At 46.7% G+C, this 25,862-nt stretch overlaps 1 protein-coding gene across 1 annotated transcript in view; it reads left to right on the top strand.

Annotated features, from left to right (window-relative positions):
- The window catches only part of LOC142585282 (FAD-dependent oxidoreductase domain-containing protein 1-like), an 83,558-nt gene extending 61,981 nt beyond the window's left edge, over positions 1–21,577 (top strand). Inside the window, exons 7-9 of the mRNA XM_075695917.1 lie at positions 2,743–2,878; positions 14,698–14,802; positions 20,328–21,577. Of these exons, the coding sequence (XP_075552032.1) occupies positions 2,743–2,878; positions 14,698–14,802; positions 20,328–20,582 (496 nt within the window). The 3' untranslated portion in view covers positions 20,583–21,577. The remainder of the gene's footprint in view (positions 1–2,742; positions 2,879–14,697; positions 14,803–20,327) is intronic.
- Positions 21,578–25,862: the final 4,285 nt, after the last annotated feature.

The raw sequence follows: 25,862 nt of genomic DNA, 5'->3' as shown, positions 1-25,862 counted from the left end.
GGTGAAAGCATGCTGACTTGTACAGCTCATTCAGCAGGTGGACGAAGTGGTCAGTGAACGCCTTCTTCCCGGCGGCGACGTCCTTCAGGTCTGCCTCTCACAGCGTAGTGTATGCGAGGACAACCGTGGCTTGCGTGCCCATGCAGTAGAGCACCTGGACCTCCTTCGGAGTAGGGTAGTGTCCAGTGACAAATGAGTAGACCTCGTACTGCAGCAGCCATGAGGGCCAGGAGCTGGGGTTGTCAAAGTCAAATGTCAGCGGTGAGTGCAGCTGGGCCATGCCTTGTAGGAACAGAGCGGCCGGCAAAGCAGCGGATGTCCCAGCGGAGCCTTCCCTGGTAGCCATGATGGAGGGAAGGTGACTTCTTTGATGGAGAGCGGCGGCGGCGGGGCCAGGCCGTGTGTCGAAGCTGCAAATACGGGATCAGCGGAGGCAGATCCCGCCTACTTCTGACACCATGTCAAGCAAACGAATGACACAGAAGCCGACTTTCCGGGCAGGCAAAGTGCCCAACAGGGTTTATTCCGTCCTTATATAGTTGTGGATGCTGTGCCGCCATCCAGTGGTACTGTCGTACACTGCATCGTTAGTGTGCACAGATCAACTCTGGCTCCAGGATGGCAGTCCTGTTTGTTTAGAATACTATAGCATTCAGCCTTCTGAACCTTGGCCATAGAAAATAGTCTGTTTGCTGTGTTCAGCTTTTCAGGTTATTCATATTGGGACACCCAATGCTGTTGTTCACAGAAACCTGGTCATTTTGCTGAAATGTGTTATATACTTCAGTGACATACATCTGGAGGCTTTGTGTTTCATGCACATTAACTGTCTCTGCTTGCTGTGGTATGTCTGTAAGCTGTATGTTCTTGTAGCCTAGAGGCAATATTTTGCCACGATCCTTTTCATTTTCTGTTCGTTATGCCCTTTATCATTGCACCCTCACTATCTCTGAGATCAGCCACTTGCTGACACAGGTTATCAAAGATGAATAGAATCGGAGGAAAAGAATCCTTATGAAATACGGCTCCAGCTGTGACTTTAAGCTGGGTCCGTAATCCAATGGGGTACATGCTAACAGTGACTGCAGTAGCAGATTGACTGAGATCCCTCTTGTGAGATTCTATGGGATCCTCTTTGCTGGCCAAAAGTGCCAGCATATGTTCAAGAGGATCTGAATTTCTTGGAGTCTGTTGCTTACAACTGGTTTTAATGTGGACAAGTCATTCCAAATCCAGCACAGTGAAACCTGTGATACAGGGTGACTTCATTGATGTCAAGATCACAGTTATTAGTGATGAAACTCCACAGTCATGTGGATAGCAAAGCAGACATCAGTTCTAGTCGGAATAGAGTCACTTTCATTGACAGATTGAATTGCTGCTACCTTGAATGCATATGTAGACAGCAGCATCATCGGCGCACTAGCTTGCATCAGCAGCAAAGATGTTCAGGTCTGTTCTGACAACTGTGTCTTTGATTTCTGCACACCATAACGTCAGAATTATGAGATTGTTTAGACTGGCTGCTATTTTAATCTGTTTACGCCAAGCTTTCGCTAAAGGCTCAGGCTAAGAATCTTTGCAGCTGAAGTTTTTTGTAGATTTTGCATGAACAACTTGAACAGTGACAAAATGGCTGGATAGTATATCAGGACTACAGCTTGAAGAACGAATTCCTTCAGGCAGATTCGATGCTTGCTGTGAGCAGCGTTGCTGCCATTGTGACTTGTCCGGCCTTGCTGCATGTACTGCGTTTTGTAGTGCCCATGAATCAGGCTTAATTAGAATCAGAATTAATTCATTTTAATCAATTACTTTTCTTTAGTCAGTAATGCTCACTGTAACTAATTTACCTTTTCAGCAACCAATTACATGTAGCCAGATACTTTATTGGTCAGACAAGCTGTAACAGGCAACATAGCTTTGAGCGCTTGTATTTGGCGAGGACTACAGTAGAATTTCCGTAGTCGTGCCAAGCAGCAGCTTCGTGGATGCGCATGTTCAGATAAGCAAACACAGGCACTCAGTATTTCTTTACTCATCTTAACGCCCCACCAGATTTTGGCCGCCGAATTGAACCGGCGCTGATATGGCTAGATAGCAATGATCACTTTGGACATTAATGCCAAGAAACCTTCTATGGATGATACTTATTAGTTTTCATTGGCTTAACCGAGAGCAGCTTATCCAAGCTCCGGAAACAATGAAGCGCTGCATTTTATAGAGGATGCAAATGCAAACAGTGTAGCATTTAGTAAGCACAATCTTATGCGCAAGGTTTTTGTACATTGCAACATTTCCCTTCCCTCCAGCACACATTGAGCGAGTTTTGAATCGCCGTTGATCTTTCCACAAGGAAACGAGGGAAGATGACCAAGGAAAATTTTGAAAAGCAATTGTTAGCAAAGGTAAATAACATGCGAAGGGCTGTAGAGAAAGAGCCAGGGCAGCTCGTTCAATTTGTTGTGCTTGTGCAATGTTAGTGAAAGTTGGGAGGAAAGTAATGTAATATTAACCGGTTACTTTTTGAGCAATTGCTCGATTACTTTCATGGGGCAGTAATTGGTCACGATAATCAAATAAATTTTTGAATGAGGTAAGTGTAATTGTAATTGGTATATTTCTTTTTAAGTGTACAAGTGTGCCATAAATGTAATTTGTTTGTTCCTTGTCAACAATGTAGCAAGACACAATGCTGCAAACAGTGCCAGGATAACATTTGCTTCTGTATTTTTGGTCCAGGAAGCGATATGTGTACGTTGTGCACTGCCCGGATGGCCCTGGGCTCAACTTTCCGCTGGTTGTAACACCTAATGGAGTGTACTGTCGTCGAGAGGGCCTTGGGGGCCACTTTGTTTGTGGCAAGTCGCCTGCTCCCGTAAGTTGTGCACCTTAATTTTTGGTACGTGCTGTTTAATTAACCAGCACATTATTTTGCCCAGCTTTTGGCTTTTCACTTAATTTCTAAATAACAATTTGCAGAAGTGCTGCACATCAGAGCACTGCACTAGTCAGGTCAATAGGCTTTCCACTGTATGCTCCAGTTGGTGGACATGTGCTCAAACCGCCTTCTTGGACAAGGTGTTTGCATTTCAAGAGTTTGGTAGGAAGATGCATTTGTTAAATTTTGTGTGTGTGTTCAGAGTGGCTGCATCATCAAAATAGCAGGAAAGTAATGTTTCATTTAAAATGCATTGTACATCACCTCATTTCAAGGGTGCCACTCTGCCTACTGTTCTCTATTAGGGTAGTGGCTACAGCTGTTTTGTAAAATTATGGGCATTTCAATTTTATTTTCATGGTTAAGGCTTAATGGTCATCAGGAGGTCTTTAAATGTGCAATTGAGAATTTTGTGGTGGTACAATTCTTATTGTCCCTGTAAAACAGAATACTTATTCTGTGGTTTAGTGCACAAATTTGAAAATTAACTGCAGGCTTTACTAATGTTGCCAAATCCAATGCCTTCTCTGTGTACTACTGTCAAAGATTTTGTGCTTTTGTTTTTGAAGGAGGCTATGTCAGCGTGAGATATCTTGCTGGAGTGTTGGCACTTCAAGTACAGGTTCGAGGATACGGGCGCATATAAGAGAAATGGTGATATTCCATTCTATGGCGAAAAATTTTCTTTCTTACATCATACGTCTCGTACTCCCCTGAGCAAAAGTATACCGACCAAAGATTCTGCAGCAGAGCCAATTTATTCTTCGCCTATGAATGTAACTTAAGATTGAGAACTGCAGTCCAGACTTGGCATTTCGAACTTTCTATTGCACTTGTCCATTTCAGTTTGTAAAGAAAGTCAGTTTTTTCAGGGAGCCTGTGGTTCATAGATTCATGGGTGTACATCATTCCATACATTCTCATGTGTGAGGAAGAACTTTTTTTTTTGTGTGTGTGTGTGTGGTGACATGTGCATGCCATTGGTAGGCAGTGAAATGCAGGTGAGGGTTTTCACATATAATGTTGCGATTGTTTGCTGTCCATATTGACACGTGTACTTATATTTATCAGGCGACCACGTTTCGCCGCCTAACAAATGTTATCGCACAGCGCGGTACGCGCCTGCATGTATCCGAAGTTTCTGGAAAGTTATCGATGCTTCTGTCCGCTGTCTGTTGTCGCCGAACCTTGTGTTATCTGATTTCATCGCGTGACGCGAATGGTGTAGAACTTTGTGGAAAGCACGCGGGTCCCAACGATTAGTCTGGAACATTCGATGACTACTGTATAAAAGCCGACGCGCAGGACCCGCTGATCAGATTTTCGACGATCGCCGACCGTGTTCGCTGCTATCGTTGTGCTATAAGTGTAGCCTGTTTTTGTGGGCACAGGCTCGCCCAATAAAAGTTAGTTTTGTCTTTCACAGTATTGCTACTGTGTTCTTAACGTCACCACCACGTGATATTTGGTGGAGGTGCTTTTCGTTCATGTACCGGACGCCCCCGACAAGCCGTGATCCAAGTCCGAACCGCAAAGACAGCACAGCACCAACGTAGTCCCGGACAATCGAGCAAGCCGCTGTCTTCAACAACTGCCCCCGGAGCACGGACTTCTACTGGAGAAGACCAAGAAGATTGTGACCAAGGCACATCCAATGGCAGCCCCAGCGTCCGCCATCGTGCTGCAGCAGCCCAGGGAGCCTCCGACGTTCCGCGGTTCAACGTTCGAGGACCTGGAAAGCTGGCTTGAGACATACGAGAGGGTCACTGCTTTTAACAACTGGAACAGCGACGACAAACTGAGACATGTCTTCTTCGCATTGGAAGACGCTGCCAGGACGTGGTTCGAGAACTGAGAAGCCACCTTAACGACCTGGGAGCTGTTCCGAAGCGGCTTCCTGCAGACATTCGCAAGCGTCGTACGCCGAGAACGAGCCCAAGCGCTATTAGAAACCCGGGTGCAACTACCAAATGAGACCACCGCGATTTTTACAGAAGAAATGAGCTGCCTATTCCGCCACGCCAACCCGGAAATGTCCGAGGAAAAGAAAGTCCGCCTACTCATGCGTGGTGTGAAGGAGGAACTTTTTGCCGGAATGGTACGAAGCCCACCGAAGACCGTTGACGAGTTTCTTTGCGAGGCCACCAGCATCGAGAAGACACTCGAGATGCGAAACCGGCAATTCGACCGCCGCACGAACTCGACATACTACGCCGGAGTTCAGTCACTGGCCACCAACGACCTACGCGAGACTATACGAGCGGTCGTGCGGGAGGAGCTACAGAAGCTGTTCCCATCATCACAGCCTCAAGTGGCTTCGATTGCCGACGCCATACGTGACCAGCTCCAACAACAACTCGGAGTAGCCCCTGAACCGCCGCAGCCTCAGCCGCAAGCGATGAGCCACGCCGCCGTCACCCTCCGTCAAGGTCCCCCTCCTCGACCGCGCCAGTGCCCCGTAACGCCACAATTCCGTCGACCACCACCGCCACCGCCAGCACGCCCACCCGTCGCCCAGCGCAGCTACCCGAGGAAGACAGACGTTTGGCGAGCCCCCGACCACCGCCCGCTCTGCTATCACTGCGGAGAAGCCGGCCATGTGTACCGCCGATGCCCATACCGCGACATGGGACTGAGAGGGTTCGCCGTCAACGCGCCGTGTCCACAGCTTGGGGAGCGCCCACGTGACATTGCCGATTACCTAGCCGCCACTCAGAGGAACTCTCGACGACCGTCCCGTTCGCCGTCACCAGGCCGCTACCTGTCGCCGCAGCGCCGTCCATACACTGGCCCAGCCCGGGGCCGGTCAGCGAGCCCATATCCAGAAAACTAAAAGCAGCAACCGATGGAGGTGCAGTTGCTGTTCGTCGAACTGACGAAGATCCTCCGCCGCCGACGAAAACGCCGAAGAAACTACCTCGACAACATAACGACGCACCGCCGTCCCGACGAAGTGTGAAAGCAAAGAATACGACGACGAAAGCCGACCTGACGACGTCCCATAGCAGCCACAGGTCAATGCGACACAGCCGTGATCCGACGCCAAGACCTAACTGTAATGCTAGGCAAAGAACCACCGACCTCGACGTGCTTCTCGACGGCCACGCAGTCACCGCCTTAGTCGACACAGGGGCCGATTACTCCGTCATGAGTGGACACATCGCCGCCCAGTTGAAGAAGGTTAAGACTGCATGGGAAGGCCCTCAAATTTGGACCGCTGGAGGACACCTGATTACGCCGACTGGATTCTGCACGGCAAGAATTACCGTTCATGACCGGACGTACCCTGCCACCTTCATTATCCTCCAACAGTGTTCACGCGACGTCATTCTCGGCATGGACTTCCTAAACCAACACGGCGCAGTCATCGACCTGAAGTCGAAGTCAATAACCCTGTCTGAAGATCAAGCGATACCGCCGGAGAGCTCTCGTAGTCAGCATGCCTTAAGCGTGCTCGAAAGTCAAGTCAACATCCCGCCCCGCTCCATCATTGTCATTTCCGTTGGCACCAAAACGCCTGCCGACGTAGAAGGCGTCATCGAGGGTGACCAACGCCTACTGCTAGGCCGTGGAATTTGCGTCGCAAGAGGGATCGCTCGACTCCACGGAGGACAAACGGAAGTGATGCTAACCAACTTCAGCAAAGAGTTCAAGCACATCAGCAAGCACGACAATCGCGTACATCGAGGAAATTCTGGAAACGAGCAATGCCTTTGTCCTCTCAGATTCTGCAGCATCTACCCCGCCGACCATAGTCCCTGAACCAGACTTCGACGTAAATCCAAGTCTCCCCACGAGCAAGCAGCAAAAGCTCAGAAGTCTTCTCCGACAATACAAGGACTGCTTTTCGACTTCATCGAAGATTCGGCAAAAACCAGTTGCAAAGCATCACATAATAACTGAAGAGTGCGCTCAACCACTCCGCCAGAGCCCTTACAGAGTTTCAATGCGAGAATGTGAAGCTATTAGGCAACAAGTCGACGAAATGCTCCGTGACGACATCATCCAGCCGTCGAAAAGCCCGTGGGCATCTCCCGTTGTCCTGGTGAAAAAAAAAAAGGATGGAACCCTACGTTTCTGCATCGATTATCGTCGTCTGAACAAGATCACGAAGAAGGACGTATACCCCCTCCCACGAATAGACGACGCATTGGATCGGCTCTGCAACGCTAAATACTTCTCGTCGATGGACCTCAAGTCTGGCTACTGGCAAATAGAAGTCGACGAAAGAGATCACAAAAAGACCGCCTTCATCACCCCAGACGGCCTCTACGAGTTCAAGATTATGCCATTCAGACTGTGCTCGGCGCCTGCAACGTTCCAGCGCGTCATGGACATGGTTTTAGCAGGATTGAAGTGGCAGACCTGTCTCGTATAGTACTTGGATGACGTCGTCGTCTTCGCCGGAAATTTCTACGATCACCTTAGGCGGCTTGCAACAGTACTAGAGGCCATCAAATCATCAAGGCTCACTCTGAAGCCTGCAAAGTGCCGCGTCGCTTATGACGAGCTTCTGTTCCTAGGCCACATCATCAGCAAATCCGGAGTACGCCCCGACCCGCAGGAAACATCTGCCATCGCAAAGTTCCCGCAGCCCATCGACAAGAAGGCAGTGCGTAGATTCCTTGGCATGTGTGCCTACTACAGGCGCTTTGTCAAGGACTTTTCATGCATCGCTGAACCGCTAACGCATCTAACCAAATCTGATGTCGAGTTCAAATGGCAAACGCCGCAGGCCGACGCATTTCAAGAACTAAAACGACGCATGCAGTCACCGCCGGTACTGGCACATTTCGACGAAGACGCCGATACCGAAATTCACACTGATGCCAGTAGCCTAGGCCTCGGTGCCGTCCTGGTCCAGAAGAAAGACGGACATGAACGGGTGATATCTTATGCTAGCCGGTCGCTGTCAAAAGCGGAAGGAAATTATTCCACGACTGAAAAGGAATGCCTCGCCATCATTTGGGCTACAGCAAAATTCCGCCCTTACCTATATGGCAGGCCATTCAAAGTCGTCAGCGACCATCACGCGTTGTGTTGGCTAGCTAACTTAAAGGACCCTTCAGGACGGCTGGCGAGGTGGAGCCTCAGACTACAAGAATATGACGTCGCGGTAATCTACAAGTCCGGACGAAAACACTCAGACGCCGACTGCCTATCACACGCCCCCCTCGATCCCCCGCCAGAAGACGACGAGGATGACGACGCCTTCCTCGGAATAATAAGCGCAGAAGACTTCACTAAACAGCAACGAGCAGACCCAGAGCTAAAAGGTCTGGTCGAGTATTTGGAAGGGAACACCGACGTAGTACCTGGGACATTTAAGCGCGGATTGTCTTCGTTCACATTACAAAACAACTTGCTCGTAAAGAACTTCTCACCAGTCCGCGCCAGCTACCTCCTTGTTGTTCCAGCAGCGCTGCGTCCAGAAATACTGTACGCCCTACATGACGATCCAACCGCTGGGCACCTCGGATTCTCCCGGACGCTGTCGAGAATATAGGAAAGGTATTACTGGCCGCATCTAATCGCCGATGTCGCCCGTTACGTCAAGACATGCCGAGACTGTCAACGACGCAAGACACCACCGACAAGGCCAGCAGGATTACTACAGCCGATCGAACCTCCTCGTCGACCATTCCAGCAGATTGGAATGGATTTGTTGGGGCCGTTTCCGACGTCAACATCCGGGAATAAGTGGATCGTCATGGCGACGGACTACCTCACCCGCTTCGCTGAAACTAAAGCTCTATTGAAAGGCAGCGCAGCCGAAGTGGCGAAATTTCTCGTCGAGAACATCCTGCAGCGACATGGTGCCCCAGAAGTCCTCATAACTGACAGAGGAACGGCTTTTACAGCAGAGCTCACCCAAGCCATTCTGCAATACAGCCAGACAAGCCACAGGAGGACAACTGCCTACCACCCGCTGACGAATGGTCTCACGGAGCGCCTGAACAAGACCCTTGCCGACATGCTAGCAATGTATGTTGACGTCAAACACAAGACCTGGGATGCCGTCCTGCCGTACGTAACATTCACTTACAACACGGTGGTGCAAGAAACAACACAGATCACGCCGTTTAAGCTGGTTTACGGCAGGAACCCGACGATGACGCTCGACGCCATGCTGCCGCACGTCATTGATGAAGATAATCTTGACGTCGCGACCTTTCTCCAGCACGCCGAAGAAGCCCGACAACTCGCCCGCCTACGGATCAAGAACCAGCAGCGTACCGACAGCCGACACTATAACCTCCGACGATGCTTCGTCGAGTACCAGCCCAGTGACTGTGTTTGGGTTTGGACCCCTATACGCCGACGAGGACTGAGCGAGAAGCTTTTGCGTCGCTATTTCGGACCCTACAAAGTCATCCGACGTATTGGCGCACTGGACTATGAGGTCGTGCCAGACGGCATTTCGCTGTCGCAGCGGTGCCGCTCACGATCTGAAATTGTCCACGTTGTGCGACTCAAGCCGTACTACCAGCGTTGATGAACTTTGGGACTTCGCGTAACTGACCTTTGGACTTTGTTTCTTTTCGTTGTTTTGTTACTTATGTTTAATAAGTTTCCTTTTGTGTTTCGCTCTCTGATATTTGCAGCATCGATGCTTTCTAAGAGGGGGGTATTGACACGTGTACTTATATTTATCAGGCGACCACGTTTCGCCGCCTAACAAATGTTATCGCACAGCGCGGGATGCACCTGCATGTATCCGAAGTTTCTGGAAAGTTATTAATGCTTCTGTCCGCTGTCTGTTGTCGCCGAACCTTGTGTTATCTGATTTCATCGCGTGACACGAATGGTGTAGAACTTTGTGGAAAGCATGCGGGTCCCAACGATTGGTCTGGAACATTCGATGACTACTGTATGAAAGCCGATGCGCAGGACCCGCTGATCAGATTTTCGATGATCGCCGACCGTGTTCGCCGCTATCGTTGTGCTATAAGTGTAGCCTGTTTTTGTGGGCACAGGTTCGCCCAATAAAAGTTAGTTTTGTCTTTCACAGTATTGCTACTGTGTTCTTAACGTCACCACCACGTGACAATATACTTCATGTGCTGTGTATAAAATTTCCAAGGCATTTCATGAAAGGAAAAGTGATTTTGACCAGGAGGTGGTATGAAGCTACAATTGGAAACTCAAGGGTTCTTCAAAAAACACACGCAAGAAAACAACAAATCTTTGCAGTTGAAGAAATAAGTTTGTCTTGGTTCAAGGATAAATCCTGGTACTAACAACTTTCTAGTGCAGTCACTGTACTGTAACTGAGCTAGTAAGGAGGCTAGTAGGCCAAGAGCAAATCTGTTATTTACTACTCAAAGCGCAGGATCACTGATAAGCAAATGAGTTTTGCTAAAATCTGCAAGCTGACGGAAGTTTTATGTCATCAGCTTAAAGTAGCCACGAAGGTCCAAAGGAAATCTATACATGTTCCTCAGAAAGCTTCGCAATTGAAATAAGTTTTATTCTGATCCAAGAGTTGAGTGACTGCCTCACAAAGGTGGTGGTGCCAGGCCTGGTGCCCAGATCTTTAAATGTGGAGTCTTGTTATCATGGTACTTTAGACGAGATCTATAAGGGGGAAAAATAATGTTAATGTCAGCTGTTAGTCCCTTTAAAGCTTGTGAAAGGTTGGTGGGGCCTTTGTCATTAGCAGATATAGTTGATCATATCTTTCTTTCTCAGTTGCATCCATGTCACTATTCTGGGTCCACTATTATATGTTTCCACTCTATGTCGAGAAGCAGAGCTTTTTTAAAAAGCCTTAGCTTCATTATTCATGCAAGGACTAATGCATTTTACAACCGTAGTGTGAATATGTCGAAAAAAATGACTACATTGAATTAAAATTGCGCACGCACCCTATATTGATTGAGTCCACTCACTGCCAAATGGCTCCCTAAAGTGGCTTTCTTATGTGGACAAATAAAACAAAATGTTTTTTCCATGAAGGGGGGAAAAAGTAGCATGTCTATTGGCAGGTAGTGGTGAGCATGGGCCTGTACATGCTGGTGTATAGACGTGCGAGTTCATGATGCAAGAATGTTCACGTAACATTCAACCAGTGTCTTTCCTGGTGACATAACCTCTTCAAAATGGAGGGGGAAAAAATTTTTTTTCATAGTGAAGCTTTTGGACACTGCATCAAAACCCATGTGATCTTTGACAGAGCATTTAGTGCGACTAACTTTTAAAGGGACACTAAAAGCAAATATTAAGTCAAGCTAAAGTCATAGATTAGTGCTCGAGAATCTCTAAGGCATCACTATTATTGCGAACAGAGGCTTAATAATCGAGAAAGTGAGGTAAATGCGGGACATGATTAGGGACTCCCCCGAGGCATTCAAGTACTTGCTTGATGATGAAAGCACTCCCGAGTTAAATTCTGTCAATAAAAAAAAACATAATTGTATTGTATTATAAGATGAAATAAAATGCTGCTTGTCTAGTTCTATTTCATTTTATGAAAAAAGAACTCATTGAAATCGTTGACAACGACACGGGTGGTTGAAAGATTTCATTTTCGCTCGACTCTGCGCTGCCCACGCATTCACGTTTCAGTAGATTTGTCATTGCATAGTGCTGTGCTGGTTTTGCTGGCTCGCGAAACTCGCACATACTACAAGTAGCAGACATTTCAACTTCTATGCGATGTCATGGAATGCCCGAATGGTCTATGCCACTTGACCAAAAAGCAGCTGCAGCGGCGAATCCACGGTCTTGGCTTGGTACCGCCGTCTTTTGGGTGCCGTTTTACTCACCGGCGGCAGCAAAGGGTGGTGATGGCGTATACAACAGCACCGCTCCCCCGGTTGGGTGGCAAGAGATTTGAATTTTGAAAAAGGTATTCGGACCCTTCAGATGCAATTTTCTCATAAACTAAGTCTTTTCTTGGCACAAAAATTTTGAAAGCTTTCTGGAATGGTATTTAAACAGTCCACGTCGACTTAGTATTGGCCTTTAGTGTCCCTTCAAAGCTTTGCGTTCCTTGTCATACTTTTGCCTTGATACATGTAGAAGTTTGCTTGCAGTTGGGGTGAGCATCTGTAACATGATGAGCTGGAGGTGGGTGTGGTGTACTTGGTTCATGGTGAAACTGTGTGACTGAAATATAGTCAGAGGCATGTAGCAAGAATTTTTCAGGAGGTAAAACAGCGCTCACTCCGGCATCCCAATAAAGTCATGGCGGTGCTGCTAAGACACGGTGCTGATGTGCCCTCTGTTGTATGAGTCGGCTCTCAAGGAAAGGGAGGATGCGCACAGTGTGCTCGGTATGCTCACACTTCAAGGCTATCTAGGACCATGCACCGCTGGCCACTTCTATGCGTGGATGAATGCACTCGTTTATGATATTGGCGCTTACTTCCCGATATTTTGAAGCAGCGGCACAAACACAACAGTCTGCAGACTCGTGACAAACATGGGAAGCGGCAAGGTGCCCCATCTCATCTTGCTTAGCATCGCAAGCAGCGTGCATGCTCCTATCTTGACCCACCAAAGTCTCTGTCTTAGCACGCTTCATGTACGTCGTGTTGGCTTTTATTTGTTTCAAACTGAAGAAAAGTAGCCGGGACAGTCTAGAAATATTGACGACGGAGCATCTGGCATGGGGCTGACAGACATCGTCTGCACAAGGATACTGCTGCAGTGATGGAACAGCTGCACCAATTGCATCCATATACTTCACGCCGCGTCAATAGTGGCCTTTGTGCCATCCTGCGCCAAAACGGCATTTTAGTGGAAAATTGAACCGAGCCTGCGCCAAAGTATTTATAAGAAATCCTCCTTCCGTTAACGCTTAGCAGCTAGCAAAACTGAAATCAAAACCAACAGCATGCCATCATCATCATCGTAGAAGAAAGCAGAGGCCCGTCCATAGAGTTTCTCACTATATAGAAGAAAGAAACTCTAAGGCCTCGTCAGAGTTGTTCGGTTTGTCATTTGTGCATTTCTCTCTGACGAACGCACAACATAGTGCTGCTGTACCGTCTTGCTGGTGTTTTATTTTGGTGGTCATCGAACCCGGTCGCATGTTACCCTGGAGTTTGCTGAAAGAGGATGTCACATATTAGGATTAAAGGAGAGCTTTTTCGATGTTTGGGTGTAGTGGGCTTTGCAAAACAGCCGCTGCAATCAGAATTGCACATGGTGCATACTTAAGCATGGTATTAGCGAATGAGGTCGAATGTGGTACACCATGAGATCTGGCACTTCGCTGGGTGCCGCCAAGCTGGTTGACGCATAACTTTTGCGTCGAGCTTGAGTCGCTGCGCTATTTGTTGCCGACGCAAAGCCCTCTTTGCATCTCACGCATGCACACTAGTGCTGACGCTTTTTTTTTTTTTTGTGGCCACAAAACCTTTGTTCCTATTCGAAAACTCCGTAATGTGCATGGCATGAGTATATTGCATGACGTCATGTTGTGGGGCTCTCGCACGTGCTCTAGGGACAAAGGAATGACAACACAGCAGTGCAAGCAATCACAAGGGCACTTATTGCACCATTCATAGACTAATGCCTGCTAGCCAATTTGCTATCCACAGAATGTGCCAATGGGCATGCTACAAATATAGGAAGTTCGACTCACCGTGTCTGGATATCGAGTGAATATGTTTGCCCCGTGCTGGACACCACCTGGTTGTTGGCGTTTACGGTCATGCGAACGGTGGTGAATTCGAACGATCGTGTTCTTCCATTCCAGTATCCTGCTCCTATGCCTCGCAAGACGGTCTCGCAGAAGCATGGATCAGCGCACACGCGGAACATCCATGCTGCTTGCTGACCCCGAGCCAAAGAGGAAAAACTTCCACGTTGTTGCGCCCGACTAACCTTGCCGTCTAGCGGCGTTAGCAGTGCAACACTCGCACCATCTCTCGTAATATGTTGCAACCGCACCAACCGTCGCCGGCACTTAGCTACAGGGAGAAACCGGATTACAGGAGATGCGAGAACCATGTGGGGAAAACAATATCGGGGACGCGTGAGAGTCGAGCATCCCCACAATGTTCAGTGTAGGTGCACATACTTGATCGGTCTTGTGGTGAGCCTTTGCCCACAAGCCGTGACTGTCGCGCTGTGTTGCATCCTGGGTTAATAAACGAAACACACCTTTGTTGGCGATCTGTATGCGGTGCTACCTCTGCGCCGCATTGACGAACCCGGCCGTAGCGCCTTTTGTGGTGTGGAGGAGCATTGCGTCCTTTCCTGACCACGCTTGCCGGGTAAGCTTTGTGCAAACCCGTCTCCACAACATAACGACTATATCAGTTAAAATTTGCATGGTATCTGGTAAACACACGTGCATTGGACCATGCACCAAAAGTGCTTGCTGCTGCGTCAAATTGGCTTTTTGCCTGCGCCAGGACCTGTGCCAAAAGATGAAATGGCTGTTCCACCACTGCTGCTGGTAGCTCATTTCAGGAGTAGCACGGCATGTTATTTGAGCAGTACTAAGCAGTTACTGCTGCTGAAATATCCATCACTTTTGTTTCTTGACACTATTGATTGAAATCAGCGAAAATTTACAAAAGCATCACAATTTTTGTGTGTCGCGCCCATAAAAGAGCATGTAAACGATAAGAACACACCTGCTGCATCATCTGTCATGCTGTGATGAAAACTGCATTTCCCCTCACCAAACTGTCCTAAAATACTTCGTGCTCAGAGGTGTATTGCAACAAGTGCAAAAAAGAGACTAGGAATTAGATGCTGTTATATCCAGCTCTTTTTCTTGCTCTTTTTCATCCCAGGATGAAGAACCAGACGTTGGGGATCTTGATGTGGATTATTCATTCTTCGATAAAGCAATTTTGCCAACACTTGCACACAGGATTCCAGCTTTCAAGTCCTTGAAGGTGAAACTTGATCTATAATATGTGCAACTGTTATTACATGTAAATGGTACATTACTATTTTTTTTACAGGAGCCTTGGCACACTTTTTAAGATGTATAGAAAATATGTCTTGCTTTATCTTGTTTGTGATTTCTCTATTTTCTTTTATCAGGCAGCCCCCCAGCGACCACCTATCTAAAGTGGTAGTTGGTGCACTAGATTTTAACATTTCCCTCAATTCCCTCAACCCAGTTAAGTGGAAAACTTCCTACTTATGATGAAGGGCCGACATTTGGCATGACAACACCTTGGACTCTGTGGAGATGCCCAGTGGTTGCACAATATTTACAAATACAGAATGGAGCACACAAGTTTGCAGGGATAGACGAAAATAAAAACATTTACAATGACAGTGTTGTGCACTATGGAGGAGCCAGGACCACTTCAGCAGATGAATCGCCACCATAAGTGCAAAACCAAATTCCTTTATTGGGCTTTTTTAAGACTGGATATTTATAAGTTTTATTTAGCACAGTCGAGTAAATCTTTTTTGCTCTATTTCAAGGCACCAATTGGTCATGATGCCTATAGAAAGCCGGCCACAGGCCATGGGGCCTTGTGGACTGCCATAAAGACGAAAGGTGGCAAGGCTTTCAAGAGATTTGAAGCAAAGAGAAGGGCAGTCTTTAGAGCGGAACTGTAGGATCCTTGTTATGTTTACAGCAATAATATTTGGCTTAACCTCTGCAGGGATGCATTGTCTGTACTCCGTTTCATACTTAGCATGCAACGCTGTCAAAGCTACATAAGTAGTGTGGACATAGAAGTTTCACGAACAAAAAACAAACAAGTGGCATATTTTCAATCGCGGTGAGTTTGGATTGACTTGCAAACCAATACTGAAACTTTGATGGATTACGATTGAATTGCATTTGGTGAGTACTTGGAGTACAATCGGCACAAAACCCTTGTTGATGCCAGCAAGCTGTCAGCACCAAGAACCTACCATCCAGCCTTCAGTAGAGTCATTGCCAAAGAGCTAGTGCCCCTATGCAACAGGCTTAGTATGCCAGAGCTCCTTGAACAATGTTTGAGAATGCAGACACAAACTGCAAATTAATCATTCCATGTGTTAGTGTAAAAGAGGTGCCCGAAGATGGAGTTTGAATCCCTTGGAACAGTAGAGATTTACAGCAGCCTTGGCTATGTTAAAGTTCAATTAGAGTGCATGCAGCATATCAAGGGAGTGCTAGAGAAGCAGGAGCTGGATTATGGAGTCCAGACAAAAAGGCACATCCAGCAAACAACTAAGGAGCATTTCACATGCACAGACAGGGGTACTTGACAGGCTCTAAAGCTGAAAAAACGAGAGGACGACTTGAGGCAATTGCAGCCGAGTAGTGTCGTCTTGAAGAGGGCCCAACTTATGCATGAGGGGCCTTTCATTAATTGCTATTCACCGTAAAGTAGCATACGCTACAATCTGAGCTCCATGCTCCTCCCTGTCGCAGTGCGTTGGCTGCCCGCCGCTGGGTGATGTAAGTAGAACATTGCCTTGAGGGGTGCTGGTTTGCACTCACTGCAGCCTCCCAGTTTCAGTTTCACGCGCCCTAATAGTCGAATTTCGTCGTGCTGCACTGGGTAATCACGCGGGTAATCACGTTTTTCTAGATCCAAAAGTTGATGTCGCTTGTATTGAGAGCTCGTCTTAATTTCCCAATTACGATGATCCTGCTGAAACTAAAAGTTCTAAATTTAATGCATTTTTAAAAATTTGCGACTAAATGCCACGTATCACTTGTCACCTCATAGTTGCCACCACTGACGGTATGTCTCCGAAGGAACCGTCGTTTTATTTAAAAAATAGCTATTTTTAAACATTCTTAGTCCTTGTAGGAACACCCTGTATATACGGCAGCAAGTCCAAGTGTGTTGCTGAGTGATGGTGCACACATTGCCAGGCGATGAATGCGCAGTGTAGTGACACATGTGCTCCAATGCTTGTTTATGAAGTCCATTCCTTTGCTAGTCATCACATTTCCTACCTTCCCGTCACAGTGTTCTTGCAGGTGTTGAATGGTAGGTTCTGACCTGTCACTGCCTTGGGAAATTATCACAACCCATGCAGCTGCTTCAATTAGAGTCGACAGCATGTTTGATGTAGTGAATTCCTATGCTCATATTGAACCCTTTTGTTCTCCCTGCAGTTTTATTTATACCCAGGTTCAGCTCTAGTGATCTCTGTTTCTTCATTGGACTTGTGCAAATGAAGCTTGCTTGTAATGCACACAGGTGCATCTTAGCTTGTAGCTTCTTGTAGTGTGGCTCTAGTTTTTAATTAATAGATCCACAATAGGCGATCGTTGGGTGTGTATGAGGAATTAAAGGATGTTATGGTGGCCTATCTTATCTGCAGCGTCTAGTGCAAGCAGGAACTGCTCACAGGTGTGTGTGCATACACACACACTCTCTCTCTGTCTTTCCGACATTGTTGTATAATAAGATTTTTTTGGCATGTAGAGGGATGTTGATGTAGCAGCATATTGGAAACTCCGTCTTTTTCCATTGATTTCTTTTACGACTGCTACAGACCTTACCTTCAGTATCATCAAGCCGAGTTTTTAGCAGTAGAACTGTGCGCAGCTTGTCCATGCACCTTGCACCGACAACTTTTCATGGAAAGGTCGGGTTGGACAGATTATTTCTGCATACGAATAGCACCGCACAACAGTCTGTGATAATAAGCAGTGCACAAAAGCCACGCCATCGGCTCCTTAGCACATGTTCTTTGATTGGCAACATCATGCAAACCCATGCAGCAGAACAAATGCAGCATCCGCCACCAAGGAAGGCAGCGTGCCACATATATGGGCCCACTTGTTCATTTTGCAGGCAGAAGGTGTTCATTCATATATATGTGTAAACACGCAAGGTGCCACATTATATTTTATGAAGCAGATAGGCTTTTATTTAAACGTGGGAAAAAGATAGGTATGCAAAACATATTGGGCCATAAACTTATGTTTCCGGTTGGGCTCTAAAGCAATGTATTATAAATGCTTGCTAGGCAAGCTGTTTCATGGTACTGAATAAGACTAAACCAGTGCAGAATGCATTTGTCATATCCACTTCTCTGATTCTTGTTTCATTTTTTTTCTGCAGTGATTTGTTTTTTTTTTTTTCAACTGACTTAAAACATAGTATTCATAGAGACCACAAAGCTAATAAAAAAAAATGTTTATGATTTCTTAAGATGAGTGCCAACAAAGTACAGTTGGTTTCTTCCATGTGGAAGGCTTTGTTCTTTAACTTGGTAAATGTTAGCTGAAAACATATTTCGAAGGGGGATGAAAGTATTCTGCCTTCTCCTGTAAAATTAGCAATAGTGAAAATGGTCTCGTGTTTTGCTTTTATGTGGGTAATGATGAAGCTTGCTTTAATAATCAAAGGTCGATAGATTATCGCATTTTGTGTATTTACTTTATCAACTCCTACAACATCCTTGAATTATTTCACTTCATATCTTTTGCTGCATTATTGTATAATTGTTACTACCGTATTGTCCGGTGTATAATCCTTGTTTTTTTTTCTTTTTTTTTTTTTGTCAGTGCATTTTTAGAACGGTACGAACTATGTACATATTTATGTCTTTCTTTTTCCCCGGAAAAAAAAAACACTTGTCAAAATTGGATTGGATGCTATGGCCACGTGAAGTGTGCTGGGTTGACGTCCTCTGGCAGTTGTGTTCGGGTTGTGTGCGCACTATGGTGGTACTAGGTTCTTCTTGTGATCGAGTTGCCAAGCACCGTGTGAGAAGGATGGAGCAGCAACACAAGCAGCGGCAGGCCGACCGCAGGTTGACCGTTTCCGAAGTCATCGCATCTGCAGGTCGCTTTCAAGATACGGCACGTGCCGCAGCGCAAACTACGTAGTTACTCGCTGCGGTTGCTTAGTGGCAATGGTGTTGGGCTACTAAGCACGAGGTTGCAGGATCAAATCCCGGCCACAGCGGCCGCATTTCGATGGGTTCGAAATGCAAAGACACCCATGTACTTAGATTTAGGTGCACATTAAAGAACACCAGGTGGTCCAAATTTCGAGTCCCCCACTACGGCATGCCTCATAATCAGATGGTAGTTTTGGCACGTTAAACCCCATAATTTAATTAAACTACGCAGTTGCTACCCGAGTACAAGCCACCATCACCCCTCCCTCCCGCGCTGCCTTCCCGCTTTCCTCCCTCGTGCACGATTCGACTCACCGTCGCACGCTATCACTCGCACATACAGCATACGGCGCGCGAGGACGATGTTATCACCCTTAGACTTTGTACGGAACATCGCAGTGACCATAACAGCAGAAATGCGCCCGGAGTGTCCATATTAGAGTGTTTTAGTTGAGCGTCCTCACGGTTCGCTTCGCTTCGAGTTGTTGCCCTGCTAAACCACAGCGGAGTGGCGGGAGATTTTCACATCTTAATAGACAGTTTTAGCAGAGCGTTTTTTACGCCTCGCTCTGTGCACATTTCATGCGCACCGGTGGCTGCATAGAATGCATTGACTTCGCTTATCTAACAAGCGCGTCTCCCAGAGACACCAGTTACCTGCTCTCAGCTGGATTGTAAAACAACAAAGAACAACTAGACGCACCCCGCCGCTCTGCAAAATCGGGTTCCTAGTGGATCGTGGGCAGCGTTCTACGTTCCGCTGCCGCCATGAGTATTGTGCGCAGGCGCATCTGTGTTCCATGTAGTGTTCTGCTGAGAGACTGTGTGCAAATTGTTATGATACGCCGGCCCGAGCAGAGTGGACCGTAAACGCTCTCCGAAAACTCTCTAGTATAAGTTTAGTCTAGCGGAGCGAATCTTTTGTAGTTGCAGCACCCTCTGGCCAAATTCAGGGTAATGAAAAAAAAAAACACCCATTGATCACTTTCATAAAGTAAAACGAATATATATAACTTGTTTGTCCACGAAATATGTAGACGTACACTTGTAATGCGTTACTGGTCCATCTTATACGGTGGAAAATAAAGCACAGTCTTGGGGAACGCCACGTGATAGCTAGTGAGCTTGCTTTTGCATCCAATTCAATCCTTTCTGATGCCAATGCTAGCAAACACACTGCGCAGCATGCTCCGCTCAGGCAGCTTGCAAGCCTACAGTGTTTGTCACTCCACTAACCCGCTTGTGGCTAAGTGGAGGGCACATGCGCATTCATGTTTCCGCTCCGCTCAGCTGCTGAGCAGAGCGCAAAAACGCCAAACTAAAGCACTCTATTATTGCGTGTTCGTAATCCGCGTTCATGAAGTGAAATGTCACTGTATCTTTTTTAAGTCGCTTACTGAATGAACAGGTGGGTCTTGTGCGCCTTGTATACGTTTTTTCTTGAAAAACTGCCGTTTTGGGGAGGTGCGACTTATACAAAGGCAAAGGTGCGATATAGACCGGAATATATGGTACCTGTGGCTTAGCACATTTTAGAAATAAGCTCCCATGGGATTAAATGCACATCATGAAAAGCTGTTTGCTTATCTTTGTATTACAGGTGAAAAGTGCCTGGGCTGGATTCTATGACTACAACACATTAGACCAAAATGGTTGCGTGGGACGGCATCCTTGCTATAACAATGTTTTCTTCGCAACTGGATTCAGTGGACATGGCATCCAGATGGCACCTGGGGTTGGTAGGGCTATTATGGAGCTCATACTTGATGGCAAATTTGTCAGCATTGACTTAAGACGTTTTGGCTTGGAGAGATTTATACATCAAGAGCCCATTAAAGAGGCTAGTATTGTGTAGTACGAGTGCTAGCTGTCTCAAGGCCACAGTGTAATGTTATATTATGGGACTTGCACGGTAGAAGTGCTGTCTGCCCATTTCAAATTCCAAATGAAAGATTTACCTGCTGTGGAAGTATAGTCAGCCAGCATGTTTTATTTCGTTACTGCTGCAGACAAATGTGAATGCCTTTAAAAGCTTGCATCAACTTGTTCAGCTTGTTCAGAAAGTAGAAGCTCGAAAAATAACCATCCTAGCACATCATCTTCACACATGTCAGTAGTAGACATCAAAATGTTCTTGATCTCAAAGCCAGAGTGTAATGTGTTAGGTTATGAAGTGCTATATACCTATTTTAAATACGAAACAAAGGGCTTGCCTGCAGCAGTAGTAGTGTAGTCATTGTCCACCCCACTCTTTACATTTTTTGGGTGCTGCAGATAAAGCCAAATGTCAAGCCTAAAATTTACTTCTACAGAGCTTTAGAAAATATGTTGAACCTTCAAGGTGAAAAAGAAAGTGCAAAGCTTTTAAGTTGTGTTGTGAACATGCACATGCATAGTGGCAGCAGCCACCCTAGCACATCACATTGACACCTAGAAGTTTTTGAGGTAGTACAACTATAATTTATAAATAAATCAGCCTTTAATGTCAAATGCAGACACATTGGATATTGGGAATTCATTCACATGGATGTAAATTATTCAGCAGAAAATTTTCTGAACACAAATGCAAGGTGCCCTGAACTCTGATTTTGTAGACCGTTGTCCTCCCCGAGACTCAACCTTGTGCAGCCAATAGAATAAGCCCATTTCGTACACGTAGAGGAGGTTTGAATCTGCTGTTGCCAGCTTGTTGACTATCTCCATGAGTGCTGCCGACAGGTTCCTTGCTACAGTGGATGTGCATGAAGTGCATGCAAATAAAGTTTTAAGACAGGCTCCTGTTACCAACACAAGCTGAGAACTAACGTTCTGAAGTGTCTGTTGTGCCACAATAAAGAGATGCCATTGCCATTACTTTTCCGTGCATTATACCAAAGCCTTGAATGACACGTGCTGGCAGCATTGGTGCATATGCACTGTATTTTTTCTTCCTTCACTCCACTAGCACATACTGTCTCCAAAGTAGATTGATGAAACAAGTGACAAAAAGGGGGGAGGGGGTATTCTACCTCCAGATTTATGCCGTAGTAGAAGGCTCTTGCTGCACACACAGCTGCCTTTCAACAACCTTGCAATGCACAAAACGTCTTTGTCTGCTACAGCATTGCCAGCTGTAGGCACCACTACATGAACAGATTCCTCCACTCCCAGAATTTGCTTTGTGCACAAAACCCTGAACTAATTCTATGGACGACCGCACGCCAAGTTTCATCCTAGACGCCAGCGCTTGTTTCTCCCCTGGCGGAACGATTTCATCTCCAGCGGGTGTACGTTTCCGCCGCCGCTTCCCTGGTCGCGTCCGCGTTCAGTTCGCACTGCACGCGAAACGTCTCTTGTTTGCGACGGCGCCTTTTCGGATGACCGAAAATTATTATTGTGTTGTTAACTGTCATGACAGCAATGTAAACACGAAAGGGTTGATGCCATCAGTGAAATTCTGCGGATTCACAAGAAAATGGTACGAAAAAAGCAGACGACATACATGGATTACTGCGGTGCGCCAAGCGAAGTAAACTGGCAAACGAAGCGAGCGCGTTCATTGATCACTCCTGAGTGTAGGGCGGTTTCTATATGTAACCCACATGAATTTAATAATTACTCGGTACATAATCCTTTTATTCATATAAAAACTAAGTTGTTAGACGAGCGCTTGTCCTGTCTTCTTTCTCGTGTTTCGTTTGTGTGCGCGCTGCCCAAGAATGGAAACCACTTCTGTTGTATGCGCTAGCAGTGGCCGAAGTTCATGCGTGCCGAGAAATTCAATATGTGCACGATACATTGAACATGACCGGAGTTCATTCCCGCTTCACCACTGCACCAATCGATCGAGTTACTGGACGATACACGCCCGCGTCTTGGTCGCGCCGGCATTGCTGAAGCAGGAATGATTGCTAATACTTTCAACTTCCGTCTCTTGAGCACTGTTAAAAAATGGCCAAGCTGTCTACATTGGTGCCTCTATACCATATTTTAGGGGACGTACTAGTTAAAGCTGTGTGCGCATGTCGTACTTGTGCTATGCAGCGATATATTTTGTTTATTTCCGCACAGTGTCGATGGAAGTCCGTTGCCGCCATCAGAGACAACACGGATTTGTAGCAAACATATTGTGAGAAACAGCAAAAATGACTTTAGCTCGCATGTGCCGTATGTATGTGCCGCATCGTATGTGCTGACGATTTTTCCGGCGGCACATACGATGTCGTTTCCAATTACCTGCTCAGCGTCACTTACATAATTAAGCAGACGCTGCCCTTTCGCCGCATTGCGGACATAAAAATAATTGTCAAGCGTACCGATCTTCTTAAAGGCAAATAGAAGCGTGTACAATCTGTTTCACACTTAGAGGAAAACTCGGAACGTATCGCATCGCGATGCGGCAAGCAATGGAGTCGTGCGGCGGCAGCAGCTCGAGAAGGCGCGCTGCAGACGCTCGAGGGGTGGAGTCGTGATCTGTGTCGTCTGCTACGGCGGCGCGCGCTGGCCGCATTGTCGGGAAGCGTGCTACTGTCGGGGGCAGTGCACCGATTTCGTCGGTACTGCGGGAACTGAGCTGATATTCTTTACTAAACGTTGTGCGTCGCCAAACTCTGAGCCTTCATTGGCGATAATGGAGTTCCACAAACTTCTTTTGACAGCATGCTTCGTTTGTTCTTTCGAAAGGCCGGGGTACTCAGCGCGTGCACGTATATTTCATTGTGTGTGCTACCGTAATAAGCAGCGACAAGACGCACTAAGATGTGCGCGCAACTTGCTCAGTCTTTGCTTGACTCGAAAGGAAAACGAAGCACTCAACAATAACTATGGGGGTCGAACACGATGAAACAAACGGATACGACTAAAGGAATGTTTTAGGTTAAGTGAATGAGCTAGCTGGAAGTGATTTTTCTCGACAATCATTCACTACACCAGACAGACCCTGCCCGCCGGCGGGGAATTGAAGACGTCACGCGCGGAACTTCAGTTAGTATCTCGTCATGTCCCCAGCGGCAGCGATGACAGCGCTCATCCTGGAAGGCAGTGAAGTGTAAGATGACTTGATCAGGGACGTGTTCATTCGCAGCATGTCTCAGTCGCTGACGATGGTGGATCGAAGCCTATCCTCGGGCGACTAATAAAGGGGATGGTGCGCCAGCGATACTTTCAACGAGCCCCAGACATTTTAAATGATGTTAGCGCATGGGGATTGAGGCAGCCACTCCATGATAGTGATTGCGCACTCTTCCAGCAGTTCTTGCACAACACGAGCAGTGTGGATCGGCGACCTATCGCGTTAGAATATACATATAGTCGCCTTCCAGAAACGGGCCGTCAAGAATGTATGGAATCAGTGCGTCGTCTATGACTGCCCTGCAGCGATGAACTTAATTTCAAGGCGTATCAGTGGGCGTCGCACGACGCTTAGTAAAGAATACCGGCTCATTTCACGCAGTAACGGTGAGATCGGCGCCCTGCATCTGGCAGTAGAACGTTTCCCGACAATGCGGCCAGCGCGCGCCGCCGTAGCAGACGACGCCGTTCAAGATCCCGCCCCTCGAGCACCTGCGCGAGCTGCTGCCGCCGGCTGACTCAAGCGCTCGCCGTATCGCGATGCAATGCGCTCCGAGTTTTCCTCTAAATGTGAAACAGACTGTACATCGCCCTTCGATTGAAATGTCCACGCGCACACACGTAGGCACACACCGCGCGCGGCACGAAACGTGCCCAAACACGCGCCGCGCAGGAGGCAATCAAGGCGGCGCGAACGAGAGATGGGAGAGGGGTACCACCAATTTAGCTTCGCATGCGCCGCTCTCGGTGCCGTTCTTGTCCATAACGCCTGAGCTGCGCAGCGGTTAACGCACCTGCATTTCAACACGTACTTGTTTTACACCATCTCAACTGCACATTGCCACAAGGAAGAGTTTGCTATTGAAAACAGAGTCCAGTGTTTTGAGCTGTTTTTCATTTTAAATGCCACAGGGGCGAGAGTTTGACCCACAGTGAAAGTGGTGGGTGAAGGTTTATTTTTTTACCACATGACAAAGGTGATGCTGATTACAACAGTGCAACAAAGAACGGACCGGCACAGGAAAACCCAATCTCGAACTTTTAACAGCTGTAATAGACATTTCTGTGTGTGCACTTGGGCTGACAATGCAACATTCACACCACATCCATTGCTGTTAACCATCACTGCATGGCGATACCATTGGTGTCGCGGCCAGTTTGTGTTGGAGGGCCCCTTTAATTAAGATACGCCTGACAACTTTAACTGAATACAGTTAAATCTCAATATAACGAACTTCAATATAATGAAGTATTAACTTTTCATAATTTTTATACATATCTTTTTCTAGCACAGCCGTGGCTGTGCATGGCTGTCAGTGCAGCTGAGCACCGTTTTAGAAGCAATATGCTGCGTTTGCAAAGAGTGGGCATGCCAAGATGGCGTGGCATCATATGCGCTGTCTTGCAGGGCATTTTGTATGGAAGCTGCATAGTGTCGAGTTTTGGAGACTCTAAGCAAGAGGCAGACTGCTCCCTGCTGCTGGCGCTCTTCATGACAGCGTCGACACTTATCAACCGCGGAGGTGGAGTGGATGTGAAAGTGTGGCTGGCTTCACTTAATTTGTACCGCCAACATTAAGATATTGCTCACACGACATGAAACCATATCTTTCGTCGCAGACTCTCAAATTCAACAAAATGAAATTTTTTTCTCATTCAAGTTTACTTTTCTTGATTGCCCAGTAATTTGAAAAATTTTACGGCCCCTTCTGGGCAAGAAAAATCTACTGTATTTATTTGGATAAAAAATCAAATTTCAACACAATGCAATTTTGATATAACGAAGCAAATCGCCAATTTTACCAATTTTGTTATATCGAGGTTTAACTATATAGCTAGGCCAGCATGTATTCGTTCAAATGCCAGTCTAGCTCAATATTTATTATATCCAGCCATAAGCACAAACGGTGACCAAAGGTTTGCGCTCATTTTGCTTTAGCAGTATGAATTTTTTCCTGTTGAATTGCAATTTTGTTGCAACACCTCCATTTTCTGCTATAGTGCTGTCGTAGCAACTGTCTACTGATAAAATAGATGCACAATCTCTCTAACTTAGCAATTCTATGAGCCATTCGCACACAAGGTA

Source organism: Dermacentor variabilis, chromosome 1 (genome assembly GCF_050947875.1).
Source record: "Dermacentor variabilis isolate Ectoservices chromosome 1, ASM5094787v1, whole genome shotgun sequence".
NCBI classification, from domain to species: domain Eukaryota; kingdom Metazoa; phylum Arthropoda; class Arachnida; order Ixodida; family Ixodidae; genus Dermacentor; species Dermacentor variabilis.
Note: the sequence above shows the minus strand (reverse complement) of the source record. Positions and strands in the feature narration are given on the sequence as shown.